The sequence below is a fragment of the Bos indicus x Bos taurus genome, chromosome 3, assembly GCF_003369695.1.
Source record: "Bos indicus x Bos taurus breed Angus x Brahman F1 hybrid chromosome 3, Bos_hybrid_MaternalHap_v2.0, whole genome shotgun sequence".
Taxonomy (NCBI): domain Eukaryota; kingdom Metazoa; phylum Chordata; class Mammalia; order Artiodactyla; family Bovidae; genus Bos; species Bos indicus x Bos taurus.
This window is the reverse complement of record NC_040078.1, coordinates 84,323,997-84,349,646: the sequence shown is the minus strand read 5'-3', so window position 1 is coordinate 84,349,646 and position 25,650 is coordinate 84,323,997. Positions and strand designations below refer to the sequence as shown.

Sequence of the window (25,650 nt, the reverse complement as noted above, 5' to 3'; positions counted from 1 at the left end):
ACTTGCCTTCCATGACTTTTCCCCCTTTGCCCTCTGCCATCAAAGTGCAAACCCACCCCCCACCCTCGCCATGGCAGATAATGGTATCTCAGATCAGTCCACTTGCTGCAGCATCAAGACCCAGATCAATTTATTGACTCCATGAGAGTGGCTGGTACTGTAATTGTTACAAGAGAAGAATGAAAAGTGAGAACGTGTCCACATGAAAAATAAAAATGACGTTTTGTTCTTTCCTGCCCTCCCCTTTTTTTGCCTCATAGATCTTTATGTGTTTACACAGCAGAGAGCACTTTACTTAAGTTAATCAGCTCCTTCTACATTATTAATTGTGACAGTTAGGGTGCTACATGAGAGGAAGAGTATTATGGGAAGCATTGATCTCACTCGGATGGCGTGGACCTGAGCAGGTTTGGTATTCCTCCTCCCATCTCACTGCATTGGGGTCCCATCAAATCACATTTCCTTGACTGACAATGCAGAACGCCTCCCATCAATACAATTGATTCTGTGAGAAAGGACAAGGAACATTTTTCAGCTGGAAATAGATGAATTATGGTGATGGCAAAGAGAACATTTCAGAAATCTTTCGGTTTAGAAACTTTTGTTGGGAGCTAAGGTACTATTATCATCCCAAACACAAGCCTACTTTATATCCTCAGAAAAAATGCAACTATTAGAAGAAACTTACTCCAAGTGAAAAATAGATTTAGTTGAAGCCAACAGTGAACCTGAGGATGTAATAGATGTTTTTAAAAGGCCATCCACTAATTTTTTGTGGGAAATTTTTGGTTAAGTGCACATCTTTGAAAGACATTTCACTAAAGTTCAACTTTCATGGCTTATACCTGTAGACCCCAACATAAATCCTATGTGAATGGACAAAAGTGAGCGGGTGTCATTTGTGACCTGGAAATAAAAGGTCAACCATTGGATTTATAGCTTTTTTAGTGAAAAGAACATAAAGATTCCTGCCAACTGGAGTCAATCCATATTTTAATGTTTCTTAGTTAAGATTATAAAATCAAGGGACTAGGATCATGCTGTTCAGTGAAGGTCAAAAATTAAATGTGATGGGCTAAGTATCATTCCCATGGGGCAGAAGTTAATATTTCAAAATCCATTTCTACCACTGGCAGTCAAGAAGCGAATTGTCCATGATCATTAACCAAGGGAAGGGGAAATCCCACTACCATTACTAAGTTTAATGATGATTATTACATTAATCAACTATATTGTTAAATTACTCTGCTGTTCTCATATAATGTCCCCAAATAGTGATAGTGGATTGATTGCTATCAAAAAATTCTCACATACAGTGGTGAACAAGTCATGATGGGGGCTCATGGATGAAGGCTTATTTGTGGGAAAAGAAGTTGTGGCTATTGTATGGATAAAGAGATATAACATAGAGTGTTGCACTGCATATAACATTCCTCTAAGACAAGATTCTGTGACACTACAGACCTGTTACTGTGTATGATTCACCAGGACAAGTTTTTTAAATACAAAAAAAAAAAAAAGAGCATGCATTTCTTTTTATTATCTGTTTTCTGTTTCATATTTTTGGCATCTTTTTTATTTTTAGGGAAAAAATTCTGTTTGCAGTTCCTTTTCTTCAAATTTTTAGAGTTCTGGCTCCCATATCCTTTGGATTAAGGTTATTTAAAGTTGTTTGTAGGATGACTCAGACACATGTACCCCATGCCATTTTTTAAAATTTATTTATTTGCCACACTGTGAGGCTTCTGGGATCTTCGTTCCCCAATCAGGGATTGAACCCAGGCCCTTGTCAGTGAGAGCATAGAGTCCTAACCACTGAACCACTAGGGAATCCCCCCGCATACTCCCATGGCATTTTAAAATCCATTTTAAGATGCCAGTACTTTAAGAAGTTACTTTTAATAAAATAGCCCCTGTGAACTAGAGGCCCAGGCTCAGGAAGTTGAAATGATTTGTGAGGCCATACAGATAATCGGAGACAAGGTCAGCCTGAGAGAGACAGGGTATCTGACACCAGGGAAGGAAGGGACTGGTAGTTTAGTGGTGTGGCTTAGGATATGGGTGCACAGTTTCTGTTTTACAGAGGTGTTTTGTAGAAGCTCATTATCCGTTAGGTCTTCCCTTGGTGGCTCAGCTGTAAAGAATCTGCCTGCAATGCAGGAGACACGGGTTCAGTCTCTGGGTTGGGAAGGTCCCCTGGCGAAGGAAATGGGAACCCACTCCAGTATTCTTGCCTGAGAGATCCCATGGACAGATGAGCCTGGTGGGCTACAGTCGCTGGGGTTGCAAAGAATCAGACACGACTTAGCAACTAAACAACAAATATCCATAGACTGACCCAAGTGCACTGGAATCTTGAGAAGCAAAAGGCTCACCTTGCAGAATTTATCTTCATACACTACCACCTGTTGTGGGTGTGGGTGGGTGAGTATTAAACCCGTGCCTCTGTCTGTGCTGTGGGGTAGCTTTCAGTGGCATATTTTTCTAACTTCTGTCCTTCACAGTTCAGACAAAGGTTAAAACTCCCATCTACTTTCACAGGCAAACACTTTAAAGTGCTTCTACAAGAGGCAGTGAGTAGGGAGGACCTTTGATTTAAAGTTCAACATTTACATTTGTAATTTTGACTAATTTCTGTGCTCACATTAATTAAATTGAAATTGTTTAATTAGAATAAAACTGAAATTGATCATTAGGATTAATTTAACCTGATAGGCTTTGTGTGCCTTTCTAGACAAATATTATGAAATACAGTGATAATGAAGCAGCGAGAGGTATAATTTCACATCTAATAATGATCTTAATATCTGCCAGTTGCTCTCTCTGGTATTGGGATAGCTCTGAATGTTGCTGTTTGTTACCTCATTACCCTTCAGCTAAGACCATGCTGTATCTGCTCTCCACTGGTCTCTTCCCAAATATTTTTTCCTGTCAAAGTCTAAAGATGTACCAAATTCTCTTCACCCCTCCCTCCTAGTAACATCACCCCTCCCCTTTCCCTCACCCCACCATCTTCCAGGAAGGCTATTTGCTTGGCTGTTCCCCTGGGCCTTGTATCACAATGACCTTTGTAAAACAAGAACTGCAGAATGACACTCCTTATGGAATTCACTAATGCTCCTCAGTTCTGGGGTCATTGCTATCAAGTCTGGACTGGCCCTCTGTCCTGTTCCTGGCTGATTACTACGATTAAGAACCAGGCACAGAGCTAAGCTGCGTAGAAAGAGGAGGGGTTGTAACCCCTGAAAAACTCTTAAGGGGTGGGAGAGAAAAGGCAGCTTTTCCAAGTGTCTAGTGTGCACCCAGGAAATAGCTTTCCATCTTCATCCTGTGCCCTCTGTGTAGCTCCATCCAATGAGCATGTTTCCAAATTTGGTGCCTTTTGTTTCTGAAAAAAAATTCCCGAAAGATAAGACTACTATTTTGCCATAAGATTTGGCATAAATGAAAGAATATTAGATCTGCATCTGCCTACCAACACACTGAAAGAAAGTGAAAGTGTTAGTCATTCAGTTGTGTCTAACTCTTTGCAACCCCATGCACTGTAGCCCACCAGGTCCCTCTGTCCAGAGGATTCTCCAGGCAAGAATACTGGAGTGGGTTGCCATTCCCTCCTCCAGGGAATCTTCCCAACCCTGGGATTGATCTCAGGTCTCCTACATTGCAGGTGAATTCTTTACCATCTGAGCCACTAAAGAAGCCCAAGCAACACATTGATGAATGTAAAGCTTTTTGAACTATCAAGTCAACTATCAAATTATTTTGTCTTCAGAAGAATTAAGATCTGCATGGATAAATTAAATCTTCAGAAAAATCTGTAAACCATTTGAATTTCCGATTCCTCCTATCTACCATTTTGCTAGAGTTACTTTAAAAAAAAAAGTAACATCAGCAGTTATGTTTCCTACAGCAACCCTTAAGGCAGAAGTTCAAAATATAGTGGAGAATGAGTTAAAATTAGGTAGATATTTATGAGTAAGAAAAAAGAGAAACAAAACCTAGACAAAAGAAAGAACGTGTGCTTCTCAGTGTGAATGTGATTTTGGGAATGAGTGATCAATAGGATAGTAGAGATTATTGCATATGCAAATTATTATCTTTCTGCAGCTTGGCCAGTCATTCCTGGCCAAAGACAGAGAAGCTGGTAAGGTTGTAAGCCCTGATTTCATTCAGTCATCATAAGTAAACTGCTATCCCCAAAGAAATTAATTTTATCATTCATTTCTATAGACTATCATCTATGTGGATTCTACTTGTGTTCATGTCTTTATCCAATAGAAGAATCTTACTACATTCATAGCAAAGGGTTCTATTTGGAAGCGTGTTCATATTTCGTTGGGTTTTTCAAAGTCCTTCATGTTTCTAGCATTTGAATAAGAGAAAAGAGGAGATAGCCAGCATAGCCATGCTGTTATTGTATTAGTCCAAGAAAAGTGACTTCGTGTTATGTACTAGGGCCAAAAAGCTATATGGGCTAGCATACAGAGATGAGGTTTCTGTCTTCCTCATGTCAGAAAAGCAGATGCATACATAGAAAAAGCATCACCTTGGTTTAACAGCTTAGTTTAACTTAAGAGACAAAACACTTTCATATTTTCATACATTATTTCATCCTCACAACTACCATGCTAGGAAGATGTTCTTAATCAGAGGCACAAATGGAGAGATTCATGATGGACTCAGTCCATCCTCCCTGAACCAGTTTCTTCTCTGAGCCCCCACAGCAGTGCTTGCTTTTAAACTGTCTGCTGGCTTATCACCTGTTGCTGTGCAGGGATGCAGCTGCTGAGCCTGGAGTGCTGGGAACATCACAACCTGCCATGCCGGGTGCGCTCACCTATCAGGAAAGAACTGCTCGCTCCAGGGCTGAAGATGCTGTGGAGTAATGCTCAGCTGTTGGAGCACTGGTTTATCACTGTTGTACGCAACTTCTTGCTAACTCAGATTCACACAGAAGTTGAGTGGCAGAGTCCCTGCTGTTACTTCTCCAGCTTTCCTTCCAATTCTGTCCATAAAGACCATTGCTGCTTTCTCTGAACTCCCGGCCCCTTGCTTAGCAAAGAGATTGAATCTTAACCTCAGTCAGCCAGGAAACCAGTTCTCTCCAGATTGGTTTCTATGAGCATTTCAGAATCCCTACTTCAGTTCTTCCTGCTTCTAACCCAAAATAGCCATTTCTTCCTCTCTAGTATAACTTTATTGACTAGAAAATACCTGAAATCTTTTCAACATGAAAAATCCGTTAGATTTTTTTCATAAACATAATAAGAGATCCCTTCTGAATTGGGGATATTTCTCTTCATAACACCTTTTAACTGCATTTTTCAAGTCAGAAAACCAGCTTATGCAAACCCTAGATCTTATCTTTGAAGAGTATAAGTATGTATTGACCACTTTCCACAAGGAGTTGAAAATGGTTGCAAGGAAATCCGAAGTCATGACTATGGAATTCTAGAATATGCATCTAAAATCTTTTTAACTATTAATAGAATGTTAACACTAAAACCTTATTGGGAAAATTAAGAAGATTCTGTTTTCTAGGCCCAGCCTTCTCTTTCTTTCCCTCTTTCTTTGACTTTATAGTACATCTGAGGAAACTTTTAATACTAACCAAAGCTTGGTGTTGCCTGGCATCTGAGTCTAAAATGCCTGAGAAAGCAGTACAGATTCCAACTGTAACACATTCCTCCCCCAAGCCTTGGAAACTAGCTTACTGAGGCCGGCAGGGTTCAGAGAGAGCACATGTAAATGAGGCTCAGTTATAAACTCCTGAGGAGTGTTTTATTTAGTTTAAACCTGAACCTGAACTTGTCAACGTGTTCCTGGAGAACAACACAGAAAGCTGCTGCAGTGAAACAGGAAGCCATATTTCAGCTCAGACAATTCACTTCTTTGAGAGAAAGAAAAGTCTTCGAGTAATTTTTTTTAAACTGAACTGCCTTTAGGATAGCACACGGTGACATCTCTGCAAGAAGTCGTGATTGCAGAATCAGAATGACAGTTAATATGTGTCATTTGAACTTGCCACCATTTTTTCAAACTGAATTATAGGATCTCTTAGCCATATGGTGATTTAACAAGAGAAAAGAATATTTAAAAAGCCAATGAACATATAACCGTCATCCAATCTGTAATTGGTTTCATTAAAATATAATAAAGTGATAGGAGAGGTATGGAACTATTCCAAATCAGTACTGTGTGTGTGAGTTCCGAGTCTGTTCCTAAATCTCAGTTACTAGGAGAACACTGGCAAATAGAACTCATCTGTAAGCAAAGTAAGTGATTTTGTTTGCATGCTTGATTTTATGACATGTTCTTAAATATGTCTTCTGGCTTCCCTGGTGGTTCAAATGGTAAAGAATCTACCTACAATGAGGGAGACCTGGGTTTGATCCATGAGTCGGCAAGATCCCCTAGAGAAGCAAATGGCAAAGCACACCAATGTTCTTGCCTGGAGAATTCTGTGGACAGAGGAGCCTGGCGGGCAACAATCCATGGGGTTGCAGAGTCAGGCACGACTGAGTGATTAACACTTTGACTAAATGTGTCTTAAGTAATCTTCACTTAGGAGATCACCATTTTTAAAGTCATTACCAAAAAGGTAAAAACGAATTAAATTTTCTGCGTTAGAATGATGCTGCCTCTTTCTAAGAAGCATAGAATCCTGACAGGGAAGCCTCTGGTGATCCCATAGATTATGTTCACAATGATATCATTGATAAGACCCTTGACAGAGACTGTGAATACTGTGAGATCTCATCTTTGCACGATTCCCCAACCCAGCTCCACCAAAAAGCTTCCCACTCACCTCCACTAGAAATATTCAAGAAGAATCTAATTGTTTATAGTAATGAATATTGCTTAGTTGTAAGTTTAATCTACAAATTTAAAAGGAAATAAATGTGAACATAAAAAGCATTTGCTGTTTCAGCATTAAAAAAAAAAAAATACTGTCATTTGAAACTGCCGACTCCCCCATGTGGGTTTGTTTTGCAAGTCACGTCTTAACAAAGACAAGTTTTGTTGTCATAAAACCCTAAATCCCACCACGTTTTCAGAAGAAGGAGTAAAGCATTGTTCACTTATCCTCAGTCTGTGCTTTCTGGGATGTCACACAAGAGCTTTGACTGGGCTTGGGAAAATCATTCCATTTTTATCCAGGGCAATTGGCTCCGATGAAACCCCAGCCCTTTCTGTAACATCTAGATCACATCAATGTTTCCTGTGATAATGCTGCTTACATTTTAGGCCAGTATTTCAAAGTTTTGTCTCTATGTATCTTATTTCCTCCCCCAAATAATGGAATAATATTATAATAACTGGTATACAAGGGCTGTTCTACAGATAAGTTGGACCCCTGACTTCCCACAGACTAGAATCTGGTCTCTGACTTTTTCCATAGTCAAACTCATTCTAACCTCATTGAGGGATAGGAACAGTTTTATCCCTGCCAATATCACATCTACACAGTGAATGAGGAAAAAGGATGACTTCTGCACCTGTAAGACTGAAAAGCAGATGCTCCCAGAAGGTACAAGTATAGGAATGGGATCTTTATAGTGTGATCAGAGCAGCCAAAGTTGCAGGGCAGCCAGAGACTGAGCTGAGACTTGAACCGGGCCCCCTGCCTCGCAGTCCAGTGTGGAGTTGCTTCCTACTACTCTCTTGCTCTCTTCTGTCAAGAATCTGAGAGCAAAGATGTACAGTCTCCTTCGCATTCCATCCAGATCCCACCTCTGCACCTCACTTCTTTGGCTCCATACAGAAGCCCCCAACCCCACTGCTGGTTGAGTGTGCCCTCTTCCTTTCCCTTAATCCAGTGAACGGAGTGGGGCGGGCAGCTGGTTTGCAGAGTCTTTGAGAGGGTAGAGGATTTCCCTCATTCCTGTGGGGGTGGAAGCACAGATGGAGAAATAGAGAGAGAGAGAGAGAGACTGGCTGGAGGGGTGAGAGGAGGCAGGAAAGGGGACTGGAAAGGACAGAAGAAAGGGCCTTGGACAGTGAATAGAGGAAGATGAAAGGGGTCAGAAGCAAAGAGCCATGCTCAGGGCCAAGCAAAAAAGCACCTGCTGGGGGGTGGTAACGGGCACAGGTGCCAAGTGCCATCCAGTGCCTAAAGGGGACTCCTTGGCTAGGAAGGTTAGTTTGGAAATGTGTTTCTGGCCAAGTAGCAGATCTGTCATACTCATGCAGGAGTCTCCGGGAGAGTTTTTGAAGTAACTGGACTTTTCACTTCAGTGTTATCTCCCCGCTCACCAGAATTTATCTACCTGCACCACTGAAACGGTAAATTTGCATGTTAGGTTTCCTGCGAACCTGAGTCATGTTGGGAAGAGCTTTTCAGCTCTGGAGGAAGAGCAGGAGTAGGGAGGCAGGCCGTGGCATGATTATTGTAATGCGGCCACGCTCGGCTGAGCGCCGACCTCCACTCCCACGCCTCTCTTTTTAAATCAGAAAGGTTACCTCCCTGGGCCACCACTGGGCCAGCCCCAAGTGTGACTGTCTGCACTTGTTAGACAGCAGGCGTTTAATTAAAATTGGAATCCAATGTGTAGAAAACATACATTTTTTTTCACTTCATAGCTCTCCACAGGAAGTCATACTCTCTTCCTGCCCTGCTCCCCTCAACTCCCCACCACCGAAAAAGAAAAAAAAAGAAGACAGACTAAGGGAAAGATTATTTCAGTGTTGAAAATCAGAAATTACAAAGGGCCGGGCTGCCTTCTTTATTTTTGCCTTTAGGGTTGACATCAGCCAATGATAAAGTCTGTATTGTATATTCAGCCCAGAGCTAGCTTTTTTTGTGGCTAACTTCCCATGTGGAAAAGGGACTCATCCCATTTTAGAGTGTTAAAATACGGCATTTAATGAATCTGTAAATAAAATTTTTCACCTTACTTTTGCCCAATCAGAGGAGTCGGTTGATGCCTTCTGATATTTGGCTGGACTTTGTGGAATCAAAAACAACAAATTGAAAGAGCAAATAATAGACACAGGACCCTAGCTGAAAACTCAGCCCCCAAACACCCTGGCCACCGCCTTTCCCACTGCAGAGCCACCCAGTGCACTGTCTGGGCTCCTCCCAGAACATTCGGCTGCGCCATCGTGGCCAAACAGATAGGAACTCTGGACAATTTCATCGGGTCCTTGTCCCCTTAATCTCCATGCTGCACCTCAGATCTGAAGCAGCTTCCGTGGTGCGGGCTCACTTTAATGGATAATCTATTTTTCATGAAAAAGCAGGAAATAAGCTGTCTCTTTCATAAAAAGATTTACAAAATGTAATCATTGTTGAAATATTCCCTTTGAACTGCCGTGTCCACGGGGGTCTCCGGCTCCCAGAGTCGTGCTTCATTAGAACCCCCTCACAAGCGGCTCCAGAAGGGCAGGTACACTGGTGGGGCCCGCTTTGATGTCTTGAATGAATGAAAGAAAAGCACAATAAAAAAGAGCTGTTGATCAAGCATAAAATACTCTTTAAGCTGACAGAATAGCAGCGTTAACACACCCTAAGCTGCTTTTCGTTTTTCCCTTTTTTCCTCACATTTTCCTGTGCTTTGTGTACAGTGGGGGTTTGTATTTTATAAGAAGTCTCTGATCTATGTAGTATGCCATTCGCTAACAAAAACCAAAATAGGATTGTTTCTGTCCCACTTGGTTGCCTGACTACTCCGTCCCTCCCCCTTCCCTCGCCCCAACCCCAGATCCCCTCTCCCCCTCGCCCCCAACTTCCAAGGCGTGCAGCTCAGCCTTGCAAGGCAAAGGCCCAAATGCCTTTCATAAACTTGAGCCAATTTCTTTTGTGCGGTTGGTTTCGCTGCTCTGATTTTAATACCGCAATTAAAGACAGATTTTTATTTTCTCAAGAACTTTCTCTTGCAACTGGAGAAATGGAACTGACACAGCTGCTACCTTTAACTAAGAAATTATATCATTAAATAAGAGCAAGCCGCCTTGCTGAGCGATGCCTTTCCAAGGGAACTGGTCCTCTGTAGGTCTCCTGTGGACCTTATGGCCCGTACACACTTTATAGAGAACTCATCTCCCCTGGCTTTCAGGTTTTCGGCACTTGTCTCTCAGGCATTAGTTCATTCAGTCCCTACAAAAACTGATAAACTTGTTGGCTCCATTTCACAGAGTTTAAAACTGAGACCCAGGGGTGCTGACCTATCTAAGATCATTTAGAAAGTGAAAGTGTTAGTTTCTCAATCTAGGGTTAGTTTGTGACCCCGTGGACTGTAGCTCACCAGGCTCCTCTGTCCATGGGGTTCTCCAGACAAGAATACTGGAGTGAGTTGCCATATCCTCCTCCAGGGGATCCTACTGACCCAGGGATCGAACCCTGGTCTCCTGCATTGCAGGCACATTCTTTACCATCTCAGCCACCAGGGAAGCGCCTTTAACTAGCATGTAATGGCATACTAGTTAAATGATGTGAAAAGTGAAAGTGAAAGTCATTCAGTCATGTCTGACTCTTTTCGACCCCGTGGTCTATACAGTCCATGGAATTCTCCAGGCCAGAATACTGGAGTGGGTAGCCATTCCCTTCTCCAGGGGATCTTCCCAACCCAGGGATCAAACCTAGGTCTCCCACATTGCTGGCAGATTCTTTCTGTTAACTTGACTCCAGTGCCCCACCTCTTACCACTATGCATGCAGCCCTCCAGTAAGTCAGCAGAGCAAATGTGAGTGGCCAGAGTGCAGTTTTTAATTCAGAAGTCTTTGGTTTCGTGAGGTAAAAGATTACTTGGTAAACATGTAAAGGGAGGCCAGAAAAAAGAACTTTGCTTGATGGTGAGACAGACACTAGAGCAAGTTGGAATACGGTGAAAGAGTCAGACTCTGGAACAACTGTTGGAATAATTGGATTGTGTATGTACTCTCAAGGTTTGGAGGTGCTGGATGGCTTATTGGGTAAAAAGATTAGTGTTTTCCCGTCTTGAGGTTTGAACCAAATGGAGGTCTTGGCCGGGAACAGCATGGTCACTCTCCAGGGAGTGGTGGTTTGGACAACTCCTCTGTGCTCGTAGTAAGCAGGCAGCCGTCCATGTTACAAAACTATTGCACATGCTACGGCTGCAGTTGGCCCCACTGCAAGAGCTCTTCAATCAGAACTCGCTGGGGTGGCTTGTGGAGACCTGCATGTCTCTGGGGGGAGCACCTGTCATTCAGGGAGATGCGGGCATGAGCCACGAGCATGGATGAGGCACAGCCATTCTAGAAGTCACCCATCTCAACAACTTGTTGGGGTAATTGATACTAGTCTTTGAGCTTCCCTGGTGGCTCAGATGGTAAAGAATCTGCCTGCTAATGCAAGAGACACAGGTTCGATCCCTGGGTCGGGAAGATTACCCTTGGAGAAGGGAATGCCATCCCACTCCAGTATTCTTGCTTGGAGAATTCCATGATCAGAGGAGCCTGGTGGGCTACAGTCCATGGCCTCACAAAGAGCTGGACACAACTGAGGGACTAACACTTTGACTTTTTACTTTTGGAACCTTGGAGATTTCTTCCTTTATTCAACAGTGTTTATTAAGTCACCAGGCAAGACACCGGAGATGCCACACACAAGAAGACACTTTGTTTTCTTGGGGAGAAAACAGGTAATTACAGTTCAGTGACTTTTCTCCAGTTCAGCCTGGAGAAAGACCCTTTGGAAGAAGGGACTGCTAATCTGAGAAAGCAAGGACTAGCAAGTGTGTTCAAAGCCAAGGAGAGAGGGATAGCTCTGCCAAGTTCCAGCAGGGAGAAAGCATTTGGCTTTGGGGGACCTGGAAGAAGTGTAACACAGCACAAGCGTTGAGTATAAGCAGCGAAAAGATAAGGCCGCAAAGGTGAGCAGGGCCAATCATGGCCCATTACTGTTTTAATAGCTTCCTGTACAATAAACAAGTCTTAGTTTAGCATTATTGAAAGCAGGCTTTCTTTAACAAAATCAGACAAGAAAAATGGCTGAGAGATCACAGCCTGTGGCTGGCAAGACCAATAACTGACACCTGGGTGCAGGGTGTCACCTTTGTCAGAAGAAACCGGTATCCCCATGCCACGAAGAATGGCCCTACAGTAGTCTTCTAGGGGCCAAGGACAGAGTCATGCTTACTTGAAGTCACACAACTAGTCAGTGGAAAAAATAGCACTTGGTCCTGGGTCCCTTGGACACTGAATACTCAGCCTCATCAGCTGACAGAAGTTTTCAAACATCCAACTATAAGAATAGCAGGGTAACTGGTCTCTAGAAGGATACTGAAGTCTAAAGATCCAACTGCCTGGGAGCAGGTACCGTATTTGTTGTACTCATATTCCCAGAGCCTAGTGTTATCAAGCACACAGTAGGATGCTCAACACTTGTTAAATAAGTGAAGTACTCCCAAATGAGGTATACTAACGTCAGAAACCAGGAGTGGACTCCAAGGCCTTGTCCATTTCCATTGGATCAGAAGGAGGCAGGGGAGGCTACCTGGCTTCTGGCTGATTTGCCAAGGACAATTCATTTGGGCTAAACAGTGGGCTTTCGCTCATCCACACAAGAGCTGGAAGCCAAAAATGACTAACTGGATTAATGACCCAGCAGAGATAGCATCTCCTCCAGAGAGAAGTCAAGATGTTGACCGCAACTCCTGCAGTGCTAGTTGGCAGCATCCTCTTCAGGGGCTGATGGAGTATGAAGGAGTGGAGAGTGGGGGCAGAGGCCTCCCTGTGTTTGCCTGTTTCTGCTTTCTGTGTGTGAAATGTCCTGAAATAACCCACCTTGCCTGGAGAAGAAAGCAAAGTGTCACACCCAGTTCTGGATTCCACATTAACAACCTCCTTCCGCGGTGTTCAACTTTGCCCTTGAGGCCTTTTGTTTAACTTTTTAATTTGAAAAACAGATTCTGCTGCGTCACAGTCTGTTCCGCCCTCCCCACCCCCCACCGCAGCACCCTCTCTTTTTTTTTGGTTAAAGTAAAATGCAGCTATCTCAAACAGACTTGCATTTCCTTTTGTTTCTGAAATATGCATCCTGCCCTTTTAGTAAAAAGTGCATATAAAAGCCATTTTAAAATTCATTATTTACATTAGAATGTTTGATGTTAACTAAAGAAACTGAGCCTTCATCAACCATGTTTTAGGCATCCTTATGACCAAATTTTGAAAAATAGCCTCGGTTTCCTAATTGCTCTCCCCCTCAGATAGGAAAGGAAAGAGACTGCCACCGTCAAAGGTACCGAGTGCCATTTCAGGCTTCCTGCTTGCGATGAAGCCGGATAGATGTTGTTTATGGTTCATAAAACCTGACTACTGAGAGTATTCCAGAATCCTGGCAGAATGGGATTCGAACTTTCATGGAGCTGTAAATTAAGGGGCGGGAAGTGTGATAAAACTCCTTAGAAAAAAGTGGGGGTGGGGGGCGGGGGGGAGTCATGCTGCAATGGTTAAATGAAATTTTATAAGCACATTCAGTGTGGAGCTGTTTTGCATTACATGAGTTGAATACCTTAGAGACGCCACATCTGCAGGCACTTTATTAAATCCTTAGTCAGCACTTTCCAACCTGATGAGATTACTTCTTCATTTGACTGGAGAAGAGGAAAGCTGAGCTCTGGTCGTGGACTGCAGATTTCTTTTGATGTTTCACCTTGAACACTGAGAGAGGACAATCAGCCCCACTTCCAGCCCCCTCCTCACCACCTTAGCACATCCCAAACTGTAGAAACTGTGAATGCAGCAGTAATTTCCCTTAACTCTAGCTTCTGTGGGAGTGTGGATTTGTGGACCTCCCAAACTATAGCTGAGAGTTCCCAAGGGAAAAAAAAAGAAAAAATAGATCAAAGCTCTGTGTTTACTTCCTTAATGTAAATGTATCAAGATAACATCATCCGATATTGTATTGTAATATTGAAATTCACTGTAGATAAGGGACAGGGGTTCCTTTGTAGTCCATCTGGATACAGTGGGTTAGATTAAAGGGCTATAACATATGAAGGCAGAAACCATATGAAACCTAAGCTTGTGTTAGTAAATATCTGAAGACAATTTTTTGACTCTCCATCAATGAATTTTGTTTAATGTGGCAACATTTTCCCAGTGATTTGCTCCTCAACCCCAACAATTTAACAATCTCAGATTTCTTTCATATTTTTCTTGTACAACCTGACAAGAAAATGCCCAGAATTATTCATCAAGTAATGTTTTGAAACTTGCACTGCTTGAATTATAGATTTTGTAAGAGAATATCACAAGAGAAAAATGGGCTTTTACAAACATTATCTTGTCTATTGGACATTATTCATAGTTCATGGAAGTTTTTAAAAATCGAGTGGCTTAGACATGTGCAACTATCACACTCATAATGGAATTAAGGAAGGTCTTCAGCTACAAACTGGTCATGAGAACATTTGATGAAATGAATGGGTTCTATTTTTTAGTATTATAGTTGCTTATCTGCCATCACTATGAATAAATGGTTTAATCAAGGAGCCCTCATTCAAAAGGGAAAAAAATTCCCTGTGTAGTTCCCCTAACCAGCTGACTTCCCATTCTGGAAAGCCTTGGTCAAGTATCTGGGTTAATTGTCATGAAGATTAGTGTAATGTTGAAATAAGGACTAATGGTCAAATTACAGGAGTGAAAAAGTTTAAGAATAGGTTTTGGTTTGGGCCTGAAAGGGTTAATTAAGTTTTTTTCACGGCTTATTAAAGACCCCCAACCCAGGCCTTCAGGAGTCATATTGACACCCCACCCCAGGGCAACTCTCTCCTCTGGTGACATGTTGCTGGTCAGAGCACAATAGTCTTCTGTGTCTGCAAATCATTGCTAAAATCATCTCAAGGAAAAAAAAAAAAAAAGTTTGAAAGCTTTAACGTTAGACAAAAGCCCAAGAGCTGCACTGCGCAGCTCAAAAACCCGGAGTCAGCAACTTCTATTGATTAAAAACTAACCTTTAAAGTAACTCTGAGAGTGTGTGGTTAGCATTTAAATTTAAACATGTCATGAGTTGATTTGTGTTACTGAATACCAACTCAGAAGGAGTAACATTCACATCGCATTTTTTTTCTAATTCCCTTAAGCAGCTAAAGTATTTCATGAAATGTCAATAGGGCAAAAAGAAAAGGAGGGGGGGACAGCCAATGCTGGGCCTGTAGTTTTCTTTCCCATGCAAATATTCACACACACACCCCCCCAAAAGAAAAGTGTGGAGAGTGAAACACAATAATTAGTCCTTTGTCTAACTTTCCCAAGTGCCAGAGAAAGACAGATTAATTAAATACACAACAGTGTTGGTTTTTGGAGTGGGGGTCTCGCTTGCTGGGTAGGTCATAAATTAGGCAGAATAAATACTTCAGTGTGTTTGCAGTGGGCCTGCTACGTCAGAGCCACTGGAAGGTTGGTGGGAGGAGAGCGGAGGGTTTCTTGCTAATGATAGTCACGTCTGGGTCTGTCTGGTTGCTCTTAGCAACCAGACATGATGTAACACCAGGATGAACTTGAACTTGGGGGACTTGAAAAGAGAACAATAGACCAGAGCAATCAATAAAGCCTATTTCAGTGAAGGATTACAGAGCTGCTCTGGGGTAACCTTGTCGGCAAGGCACACACTGAATAGTAAGATGTGTGAAGAAACTTTTTTTTCCTTTGCTTTGCTTTTTAAGAGAAGTGTAGAGGCACTGCAGATTTTTGTAGTGCACTGAGGTTGTGTCCAGAAACTGTGGAATGGAAAACTGCTCCCCCTACTGACTCACTGGGTCTCAGGCGCTTGCTTCGAGAACTACGACGCAGCGTCAGGTTTAAAAAGTCTGGAATTTCACAACTGACTTAGAAAGTGTGAGAACAGACATTGTCAGCGTGACTTGCCGCATCCAAAGTTTGAGACTGTTGGGTTCCAGGGAGAACTCGGCTCTAACTCGGATCTGCGTCAGCTATGCGGGAGTCCAGCTAGAAATACGGTTTGGAGTCTGCCTCCCGGTTCCTCTCTTCCCCCCTCTTCTTTCTTTTGTCCAGTTCGATTTAGGCCCTGTGTATTTGCCAGGATGATTTCCTTTCAGGACACAAGAGGCTTTATTGTGCTCCTCAAAGCATGCGGTCAAAGAATAACATCTAAAAGTATACAGGATGAGTAGTTTTTCGGTTTAGACTTCAGGGTTTTTTTTTTTTTCTTTTTTCCTTCAAGACCTCTGGACATCAAAAGTAGCTTGTGTGACCAGGAAATCTTATCCCAACCTCCATGTAGCTATCATTTTGCCATTTATCCTGGAATCAAATGAGTCCTTGCTTTACCTAATTGAATCTCTTGGACACGGATGAGCCTTCATCTGACTGAATCAACCCAAATGCAATCCTTTCTGAAACTGTCAACTCAGAGGTTTCGGAAGCATTTAATTTTGCTTGAGGTTGATGATTTTTCTGTGAATAAATGTGGTGAATTTGGTAGGGTAGTTCTGGAGAAAAGTTGGCAAAAGCCATGTACTTTTTTATATCACTTGAGAAACTGACTCTGATACTAAACCATAATTGGTCACTTTGTTTAGCTAACAGAGAAAGAAGTGCCGGCATGTAGAGTGACATATCACCAGACTGTTGCCCAAAGCTAATCACCTAAGGGCTCATGCAAGGAAAAGGCAACTGGTAACTGGGCCCAGCAGTTAGATGCAAGGCTGTAAATAAACGTCAGAGGAGCAAAAGCATGCATGAGCTGTGCAGGTGGCCTCCTTTTTTCCTTTGGACACTATGGTAAAATCTGTGATACCAGTTGATGATTATATGTCATTTTTTTAAATTTTATTTTAGAAATACTGAGCTGAGAGGAGCATTTTACATTGTAAAATCTACCTCATGCACATCTAAGGAGACTGAGTAGAAGAGAGATGCTATGACTTGTCCAGAATCACCCAGGACTCTTGGTGTAGCGCTTGTCCTACCTGAGCTCCATTCACTCTTCTCTCGCTTTTGATCCTCTGTGCCTGTTACAAGAACGTTGTAATAGCATCTCATTGAAAAGGAGATGCTGTGAGATTCATCAGAGAAGACATCCATGATGATATAAAACCTCTCCCTTCACCCATTCTCCATTCATTCCACTCTTCTTTGTTTGGAAGCCTGTATTCCAGGCACTGAGCTAGGCGCTGAGGGTTCAATCAAAAACCAGGTGATAGAGCTTCCTGCTCTGCTACAGCTGCCCTCGCCAGATTGGAACCTCCATACCATGCATGTGCTTCAAGTAGACATAAATACTTGGTTGTGCAAGTTACACTCAGAACATGAGCAGCCCCCTACAAAGACACTGAGTGTTGTTTCAGAAGAGTAAGATCAGGTTCAGAGTCTTAAGGTTTACTGTTAGTCATTCCTTTACTTTTACCAGTGAAAACCCCCCTTTATCCCTAACATCGATCTTGATTTCACCAGTGGAAAGGCCACCGTTAAAATGTGTTCTTTTCCAAATTGTAGCTCTAATTGCACTTTTCCTCTTGTCTTCCAGTCCTGGTACCTGGGATAAAAGTCGCAGCGTCCCACCATCCACCAGACAGACCACCTGACCCCTTCTCAACTCTGTAACATGGACGCATCCTCAACCCAGCGCGGTTACAACTTCACTGTCACTGGAAGGGGAAAATCAAATCAACTTGTACATGGAAACAGCAAGCATTATGGTCCAACAGCAAAGGCCATAACCTTTTGGGATTTTTTTTTTAATACTTTAGGAACTGTTGTAATTTTCTCATATGGTGCTGGAAATGGTTGGGCTTTGTAACATTTGAAGTGTTTCCGTGGTTGCGTGAGCATTAGGCAGTGTGGCTAGAGAGGATCTACCCTTGCTCACTGACTTCCTGTCGTAACACACTTTCTTTACGGAGCCCGGCTGTTTCACAGTATTTCATGAATTTACCCACACCGGTGTGAGCCTCTTTGAGCAATCAGGAGGCACTTGGAGAACTAAATCTTTTGTAGTAGCTGAGATCTGCAATATATATAACTTACGGGACAGTCAAAGGGCAATGTTTTTCTGTAACATATTGGAAAAAGAAATCGCAGTTATGTTCCTTTTTTGTTCTTTCTTTTAGTTTGGCTTGGTTCAGCAGTCAGCCGTTAACTAGGTAACATGGCCCGGAAGGACAGTGAACCCACTCGCGTTGCAGAATAATCCCGAAAATGGCAAACTACTACTACTGCTATTCAGTTTTTTAAAAGTTTTGAAATGCTGCACTTACATTTAAAAAAAAAAAAAAAAAAACATTTTTTCAACAATTTCAACAATGACACAAATTCACGTGGTAATGGGGAAGATGGTCTGTTTTGACAGAAACTGACAGGAATCAATCAAAACAATCGAATTTTGAATTGAGTAAAGTGCAATTTCATTGGATAGCTAAATATCTTTGTAAGATAGAGATTGTTGAAAATTCTATTTTTGTTTTTCAAGTCCTTCCACCCCAGGACTCTAAATTATTGGGGTAAAAAACAGCCTTGCAAGAAAAAGGGGAGCTATTTTTGCTTTTTATGTTTTTTATTGTTAAACTTGTATCCCTTTAAAAACTGAAGGAAAATTTAAAAAAAAAAAACAAAAAAACAAATCTAATGGTGCTTTTACCACAATATGTTAACTACATTAAATGCTAATTAATTATTTTCTGTTATCAAAGCACATAACTAAAATAAAATCATGGTATCTGTTAATTTTATAAGCTAGAAGTCACTAGAATGGATTATGCCAATTCTGAAAATTTTTACATGTATCTGGCATCATAGGATTTATCAGTTATCAGACACTTCATTGTTCCAGAGATTGTCCAGAAAATTTAAAGACCTTTGCGCCCTGAACTGGGCTATGGGAAAATAATTTTAATAATAATAATGAAACCAATACTGAGACAAATGCTGGTGCCCATTCAGATCAAGGGTACTTGTTAGGGAAAAAAAAGTTTGCACCCCCAAATGTCCTGTATCTTATGTAAAAAAAAAATACAAAAAACAAACAAAAAAATAACAAAAAAAAAGTGCAAGTGATTTTTCTACCAGACAGCGAAGCACCCCTTTGCTTCCCATGCAACTTCAAGAAGGTTTCCTATACTATACATATATATACGTTCTGGTTGGCGAGCCCTGCTGATCAGAGAAAGTCTCTGCATGTTCTAGTGTTAGTAACTAATTTTTATATAGTTAATGTAGGATAAAGTAGAGTGCATTAAGACACAATATTGTAATCCCTACTCTAGGCACTTGCCTTTAAACGATGTTTTTCAGCCCTTCAGAAGGGTTCTACTACTGTCCTATACAATCAAGTAACTGAAATTCTTGGGAAGACACTTTGCTCCTCATCTTTCCCCCCCAAAACAATGTTGTTTTGTTTTGTTTTTTTTCCTTAATTTGCACGAAAACAAAAATTCCATATCAATGTGCCTTGCCCTGGATAGCGATTATTTGTGGAATTGTTGCACATGCTCCTCTATTGAAAGGGGTTTTTCCCTAGTCAAGCATTTGGAGACACTTTTTGTAAATGTGACTTTTATGTCAGCCATTGTCAGTTTCAACATCTAGAACTAAATAGAGAGTTAGTTGTCCCGCAGATAGGAGTAGTCTTTATCGTCCTATGTGGTCAGTGGCAGTGCTATTCTGAGATCTGTAGATGCTTAGAATATCAGTATTTTGGATGTTGCTGCATTTTACAATTTATTTGGAGTCTTCCTTTATTTCCCCCCCCACCCCGCCCCCAGATATATGAAAATATGCAATACCTGCTTATATCGTGTAGAAAAGCTTAGCAATGATTAATTTTTCTTTTATTTTTTTTATTTGACCAAAGTCGGTGCTGCACTTGACGCAGTGTGTTTTAGGTGTCTGTCTTTGTACTTTTTTTGTGATTTTTGAATGCACGTGCGCAGGAAGGGCTCCTCTTAGAGAAGCAGTCAAACTGTGAAGCACTAAGCTGACCCTGCTTCAAGCAATTTTGTTTTTACAACTGTTCCTTTCACAAGCAAGCCTTAAAAAAAAAAAAAAGACAACTTCCCTTTTCTTCAGCTCCCACACCCCATTTTTCTTAGCAGACTGCAGTCAATCCACATTCAATACAAAGTATATAATGCCCATTTTTATATGCACGTTTTTAAACTTCCAAGTTCTGAAAATTGTTTACTGGTTATCTCTATTTAAGGAAAAAAAAATAAAATAAAACATTTTGGATTTTCATATGTGTCTGATAAGTGGTTGAATAGTCGTTTGGCGCTGTCGTATGGTGTGATTGTCAGTATATGGTGTCACTTCCTCTAGCCAGCCAGCATACTTTGCCTTCCCCTATAGCACTTAGCTGGGCATTACTTTATTATGACATATGTGCACTAAAAAAAGAAAAAAGAAAAAAAAAGAAAAAAAATAGCAGCTTTCAGTGCTTCACAGTGAAGGGAAAAAAGCCTAGACAAACATTTTGTCAGAACCTTGCGATAAGCCAAGGTATTACCAGTAAATTGGTTGTATATACAATAAAATTGCACCCTTTTTTTAAAACAAAACAAACTAAGCAATAGTTTGGGCAGTTTTAGTTGTTTTTAGTGAGCATGTTGTAGTCATGACTGCAAAGAGAGAGATTAACTGCCCACTCAGAAGATATGTAATTTGTATTGTTGTATAGTTTTATTGATTACACTGATTTATTCTACCCTATTTTATAATGCAGGACTTTTGTAATGTTGTTTAAATGAGGAAAAATTTCTGTCAAATTAGCCTAGTGAAATTTCTGATTGTTCATTATAAAGGCAGCGTTCATAGAATGGCTTTTCTTTCTTTCCCACCCCCCTCTCCCTTTGGGAACTGGATTTAAGTTTAAAACTTTCCTGTTTCCTTTTTTTTTTTTTTGTAAGTATTTAAATACAGTTTTGTTTGTTTTTTCTTTCAATGGTATAGCATATTCCTATGCTTGAGAAGTATAGGTCTACTGAAAAACCATTGTAAATGGACGTTACAGGTATGCTGTATTTTTGAAGGTATTCTGTTGTATTAAGTTTGATGAAGCTAAAATTAGGGAACTCTGAACAGATTTGCAGGAAAAAAAATGTTTTAAAGGCTTTAAAACATTAGGGAGGCAGTCTAGGGTGATAACGAACAGGGGTTAAGTATTAAACACACTAAGTTATATTTTTGTTCATGTTTCATTGTCCAGAAAGCAGCAGGAAACTGTAGTTTAGTTGTGATCAAGCAGGAAAAAAGAAACATCAACAATACGAGTGTTTAACCTTTTTAGACTCAAAGTCAAGCGAAGATGTTTGAGGAAGACGTTGCTACCTGGGGTGTGTAGACTGACAGACCGAGGGCCATCCACACTTGAAGGCCCAGCCCTTGATTCTGAGACACATTCGAATTTTTTCTCTCCCTTCAAATGGCATTAACAATATTGGCAAAGATAAGTCCCTCAAATAACTCTCCGTTTTTTTCTTTGGGAACTGAAGTCAGAGGCACAAACACTAAATCATACCATTTTCCTATATCCTTTTTTTTTTTTCCTTCTGGCCCATCTCCCTGCCACAAAAACGCTCCTTGTCTGACCGTTAATGGGCAGAGGCCCTCTTTCCAAAGCCCGCTCTCTCCATCCCACACGTTCTTCTTTCCTTTGAGGTTTGACCTAGGTTTTCTGTTTCTTCACACCCTGGCATGACAGTTACTATGTCAGCTCCTCCCCGCCCCCACCCCACAGTCAGGCGTGGGCTACAGGCGGGCCAAGGTCCACTTCCCGAAGCGTGTATTCTTCACATTCTGACAGGTGAAGCGTAAAGGAACCCAGACTTCCCAGAGTCACAGTATTCAGACAGCCCACTGGAAGACGCAAAACCCCGTCTCAAAAAGTTTGTCTTTCACTTTTCAAGTCCTTATCCTCATAGGCTTTGAATTCTGTAGTTACAGTGTCATAAAGTATTTACAAAATCTGGATTAAGACAAAAAATGTTTTCCTTTTGATTTTTTTTTTTTTTGTGGGGAGGGGTTTCTAAGAATGTCATTTAATGTACATGGCATCATGTCTCTGGAAGTATCATTTTGTCCGTAGCCGTAGTGGTCTCTCTCTTTCATTTTCTTTCTTTCCGTTTCTTCTTGTCTCTTTTTCCTGGTAGCAGGCCTCCATAGAACCAATTTAAAACACAACTGGCATGGTAATGTACGGAGAGCTTCAGTGGCACCTCACCACCCACCCTCCGAGACCTGTCCTAAGACTTCAGACAGTCTCAGAAAGCTGCACTGCCCCCAGCACAGCTTTCATTCAAATCAGCTTTTCCAAGGCCACTTTCGTCCTGAAGTCAATGCATGTATTTGCTGTTTGACAGTAAACCCGCTCTGCCTTCTCCACGTCCAAGGCTGTGCATTCGTCTAATTAGTGTCGTGTATGTTTTCCTTTTATTTTTTCCAATAAAAAAAGCAGTGGGATGAAAATTGCTTTGATATATAGCAGGTAACATTGAAGCTATTCCATAGCACTTAAGTGTAGTGAATACTGTGTCACCAATCCTGAAATCAATTTAATGTTTAATGCAAATCCATTACATGGTGCTATTACAGGCTGACAAAATGATTTACACAAATGTGACAACTTGGGCTCAATTCACTCTGCTTTCCAACAGTGTAAACGCATAGCAGTGTTTATCTGCATGAGAACTATGCACTAATCTATCTGAAGAAAAAAACTATATCAACTTTGGTATCTACTTTCCGTTTACTTCAATCCTTGCCTTTTTGGTCATTGTTATAATGCCAGCTTTAGGACAGAAAGAATTATAAGAAAACCAGCATAATACCTGATATATTAAAATGTAGTGCCTGTGAAATCTGTATTATATTGCTCTTCTGAAGTAAGATTTTTCTACACCGGTAGCCTTCGCTGTCTGTCAGTCAGGACCTTCTGGTATAGGTGATGTAAAATAACCGTACAATATTAATGCATGCTATTCCATAATGCTTAGTGAACTGTATGAATATTACTCAAGATTATGTTAGTCTTTTTTTCTGACTTGGTTCTTGTCAGCTAGGTTTAAAGGTATTTCACTGAGAACGCAAATTCTGTCTTTTCTTGATTTCGGCAGTTTTCAGTATTTTGGAGGTATACATTGACTTAAATTCAGTATTACTTGTGTTTTTGTTTTCGTTTTTGTTTTTTGTTTTCTTTTTCCTAGGGGACAAGCATGGGTGTTTGATTTCAGAAATCAGTCCCTGGCAAGACTTTTGTCTCAAAACAACCATTTGAATTTCAAGAACTCTGCTCTGAAGACACTGAGGATATTTCAAAATGAGGGACATTTCCCTTCACCCTCGACTGAAGCTTTGCCGATACTGAAGCATTTTCTTAATGGACAATGTTCAGCCAGGTACCCATGCTTGATCCGTCTTCACACCAGACTTCCTCGTATTAAAAGAAAAAAAAAAAGAAAAAAAAAATCTTTACAGAATCACGTGGCTATTTAGTTTCATGCACAGTTGCAATATTTTCTTCAAAAATAAAACTCTGTACAAACTTTGGGCCCGATTCATAAGAAAAAGAAATTGGCTATTAACACGGGATTTTTTTCAATATAACTTTTTTCTTTTTTGGTCTAAATTTGAAATGACTTGCTTCCCAAATGAAATCTTTTATCTCATTTTTTTTTCCCCTAAGCCAGCATTGATCTGCCTTTTTATTTTTTATTCCCCTTTTATAATCTGTTAGGGGGATGGGGAAATGGAGAGCAGATTTCAGCAATGCTCAGAAAGATAAGAGGGGACCACCTACCCTTGAGCATGGTAACAAGGGAGGCAGCATCATGTAGGGGCAGGACTTTGCCTGAGTGCCAGACATCATGAGTTTCCACATGAGCGTCACATTTCCTGATGCTATTCAATTCAAAAAACACAATTTCCAAAGTGTGTCTGGACCACAAGAGTATATGGTGGAAGTGCCACCGTGAATCCAGCCCTACGCCGTCACAGTGGAGAATACCCCCCAGGGTGCTCGATGTGAACTTGTCTCTCCGAGGTGGTTTCTAGGACAAATGGTGTCCAATGAATGGGGCTGTTTTTCTTGCTGTTTTTATGCTCAGCTTCTCACAATGACAGAAGATTTTTTCCCTTTTTGATTCTATTTGTGTTATTTTTATTTTTCAAATTTTTTTTAGTAATAGTCTATAATTTAGCACTGTTTTTTCAAACATCTCAGCCGAAGGTCACAAGGCCACTGGCTACGTTGGGATGGAGGCCTAAAGAGTGCACTTTCTCCCTAGTCTCCGACTGCCTTTCTGCACTGTGAAGGCATTTGGTAGCATCACTGCTGAGGTACTGGCTTGACCTAGAGCTGGAGGTTTATCAGATTCTAGGAGGTCCTCTAGGTAGACTTTCAAAGGCAAATACACGACCCCCCTCCTCTGCAGCCCTGACCTCTTACCAGAACAAAGTTCACTGAGGGCTTGTCCCACCACCCTTGGAAATCTGTCTGCTCAAGATACCTCCATTTTTGTTTTTTGGGGTTTTTTTGTTTGTTTGTTTCATTTCAAATTGTGGGAGAAGGGGATTAAACACTTCCAATGATAAGAGATCTGTTGTGAAACTGAACACCCCGTGTTAATAAGTTAGTTTGACATTTGTTTTTTATGAGCCGGGCCCCCTGTGCCTCTAGTATACTTGTATTGACTCTCATAGTTACCCTTTTAGTTTGACTGTGTTCTGTGAAAATTTGTAATTGGTTGAGAATCACTGTGGGCGTCCATTCTTATTCAACTAAATCTCCACAGGTTTTTGAGCTGGTGTGGATTAGTTTAACTCTTGTATTCAACCATTAGTGCTACCACCGTCTCACATTACAATACAATTACTGGAAGCAAGTACTGCATTTCCTATGCAACAAAAAAGGAAAATAAAAAATTGCTAATGCTATGGAAGCTGTGTCATCATTTGCTTTAAATCACACCTGGAAGGTGACATTTGAGTGATAGTTATGGGTGTGGATCAGAGTTTCCCCTAAAGACAGCCAGTCTTTGCACCCGTCGCTTGCATCATCCTTGACAGATGTCAGGCACCCTCCACAGGGTTCTCATGAGCCATGTTGGCTTTTTTACCTATTTGTGTGTGTGTGTGTGTACTCAGTCACTCAGTTGTGTTATTTACCTTTATGTCTTGTCTTTGCCATTGGACTGAAAGCTTCTTGGAGGCAGGGATAATATCTTATTCTCTGCATCCCTGGATCTTAGCACATCCAGTGTACCTAGAACTTGTGTGTGTGTGTGTGTGTGCGCACGCGCGCACACTCAGTCTTGTCTGAGAGTTTGCAGCCCTGTTGACTGTAGCCTGCCAGGCTCCTCTGTGCATGGGATTTTCCAGGCAAGGATACTGGAGTGAGTTGCCATTTCCTCTTCCAGGGGATCGTCCTGACACAGGGATCAAACCCTTGTCTCTTACATCTCCTGCATTGGCAGGAGGATTCATTACCACTGCAGCACCTGGGAAACCCCTTTTACCTACTTGCTGCTGCTACTGCTTCTAAGTCGCTTCAGTCGTGTCCGACTCTGTGCGACCGCATAGACAACAGCCCACCAGGCTCCCCCGTCCCTGGGATTTTCCAGGCAAGAACACTGGAGCGGGTTGCCATTTCCTTCTCCAATGCATGAAAGTGAAAAGTCAAAGTGAGGTCACTCAGTCGTGTCCAACTCTTAGCGACCCCATGGACTGCAGCCCACG

At 41.4% G+C, this 25,650-nt stretch overlaps 1 protein-coding gene across 3 annotated transcripts in view; it reads left to right on the top strand.

The window, feature by feature from the left end:
- Window positions 1–24,849, top strand: part of NFIA (nuclear factor I A) — a 400,777-nt gene extending 375,928 nt beyond the window's left edge. For all 3 annotated transcript variants that reach the window (XM_027537074.1, XM_027537072.1, XM_027537073.1), the window contains one exon: window positions 17,453–24,849. In XM_027537074.1, coding sequence (XP_027392875.1) covers window positions 17,453–17,529 — 77 coding nt within the window. In that variant the 3' untranslated portion in view covers window positions 17,530–24,849. The remainder of the gene's footprint in view (window positions 1–17,452) is intronic.
- The last annotated feature ends 801 nt before the right edge of the window (window positions 24,850–25,650 follow it).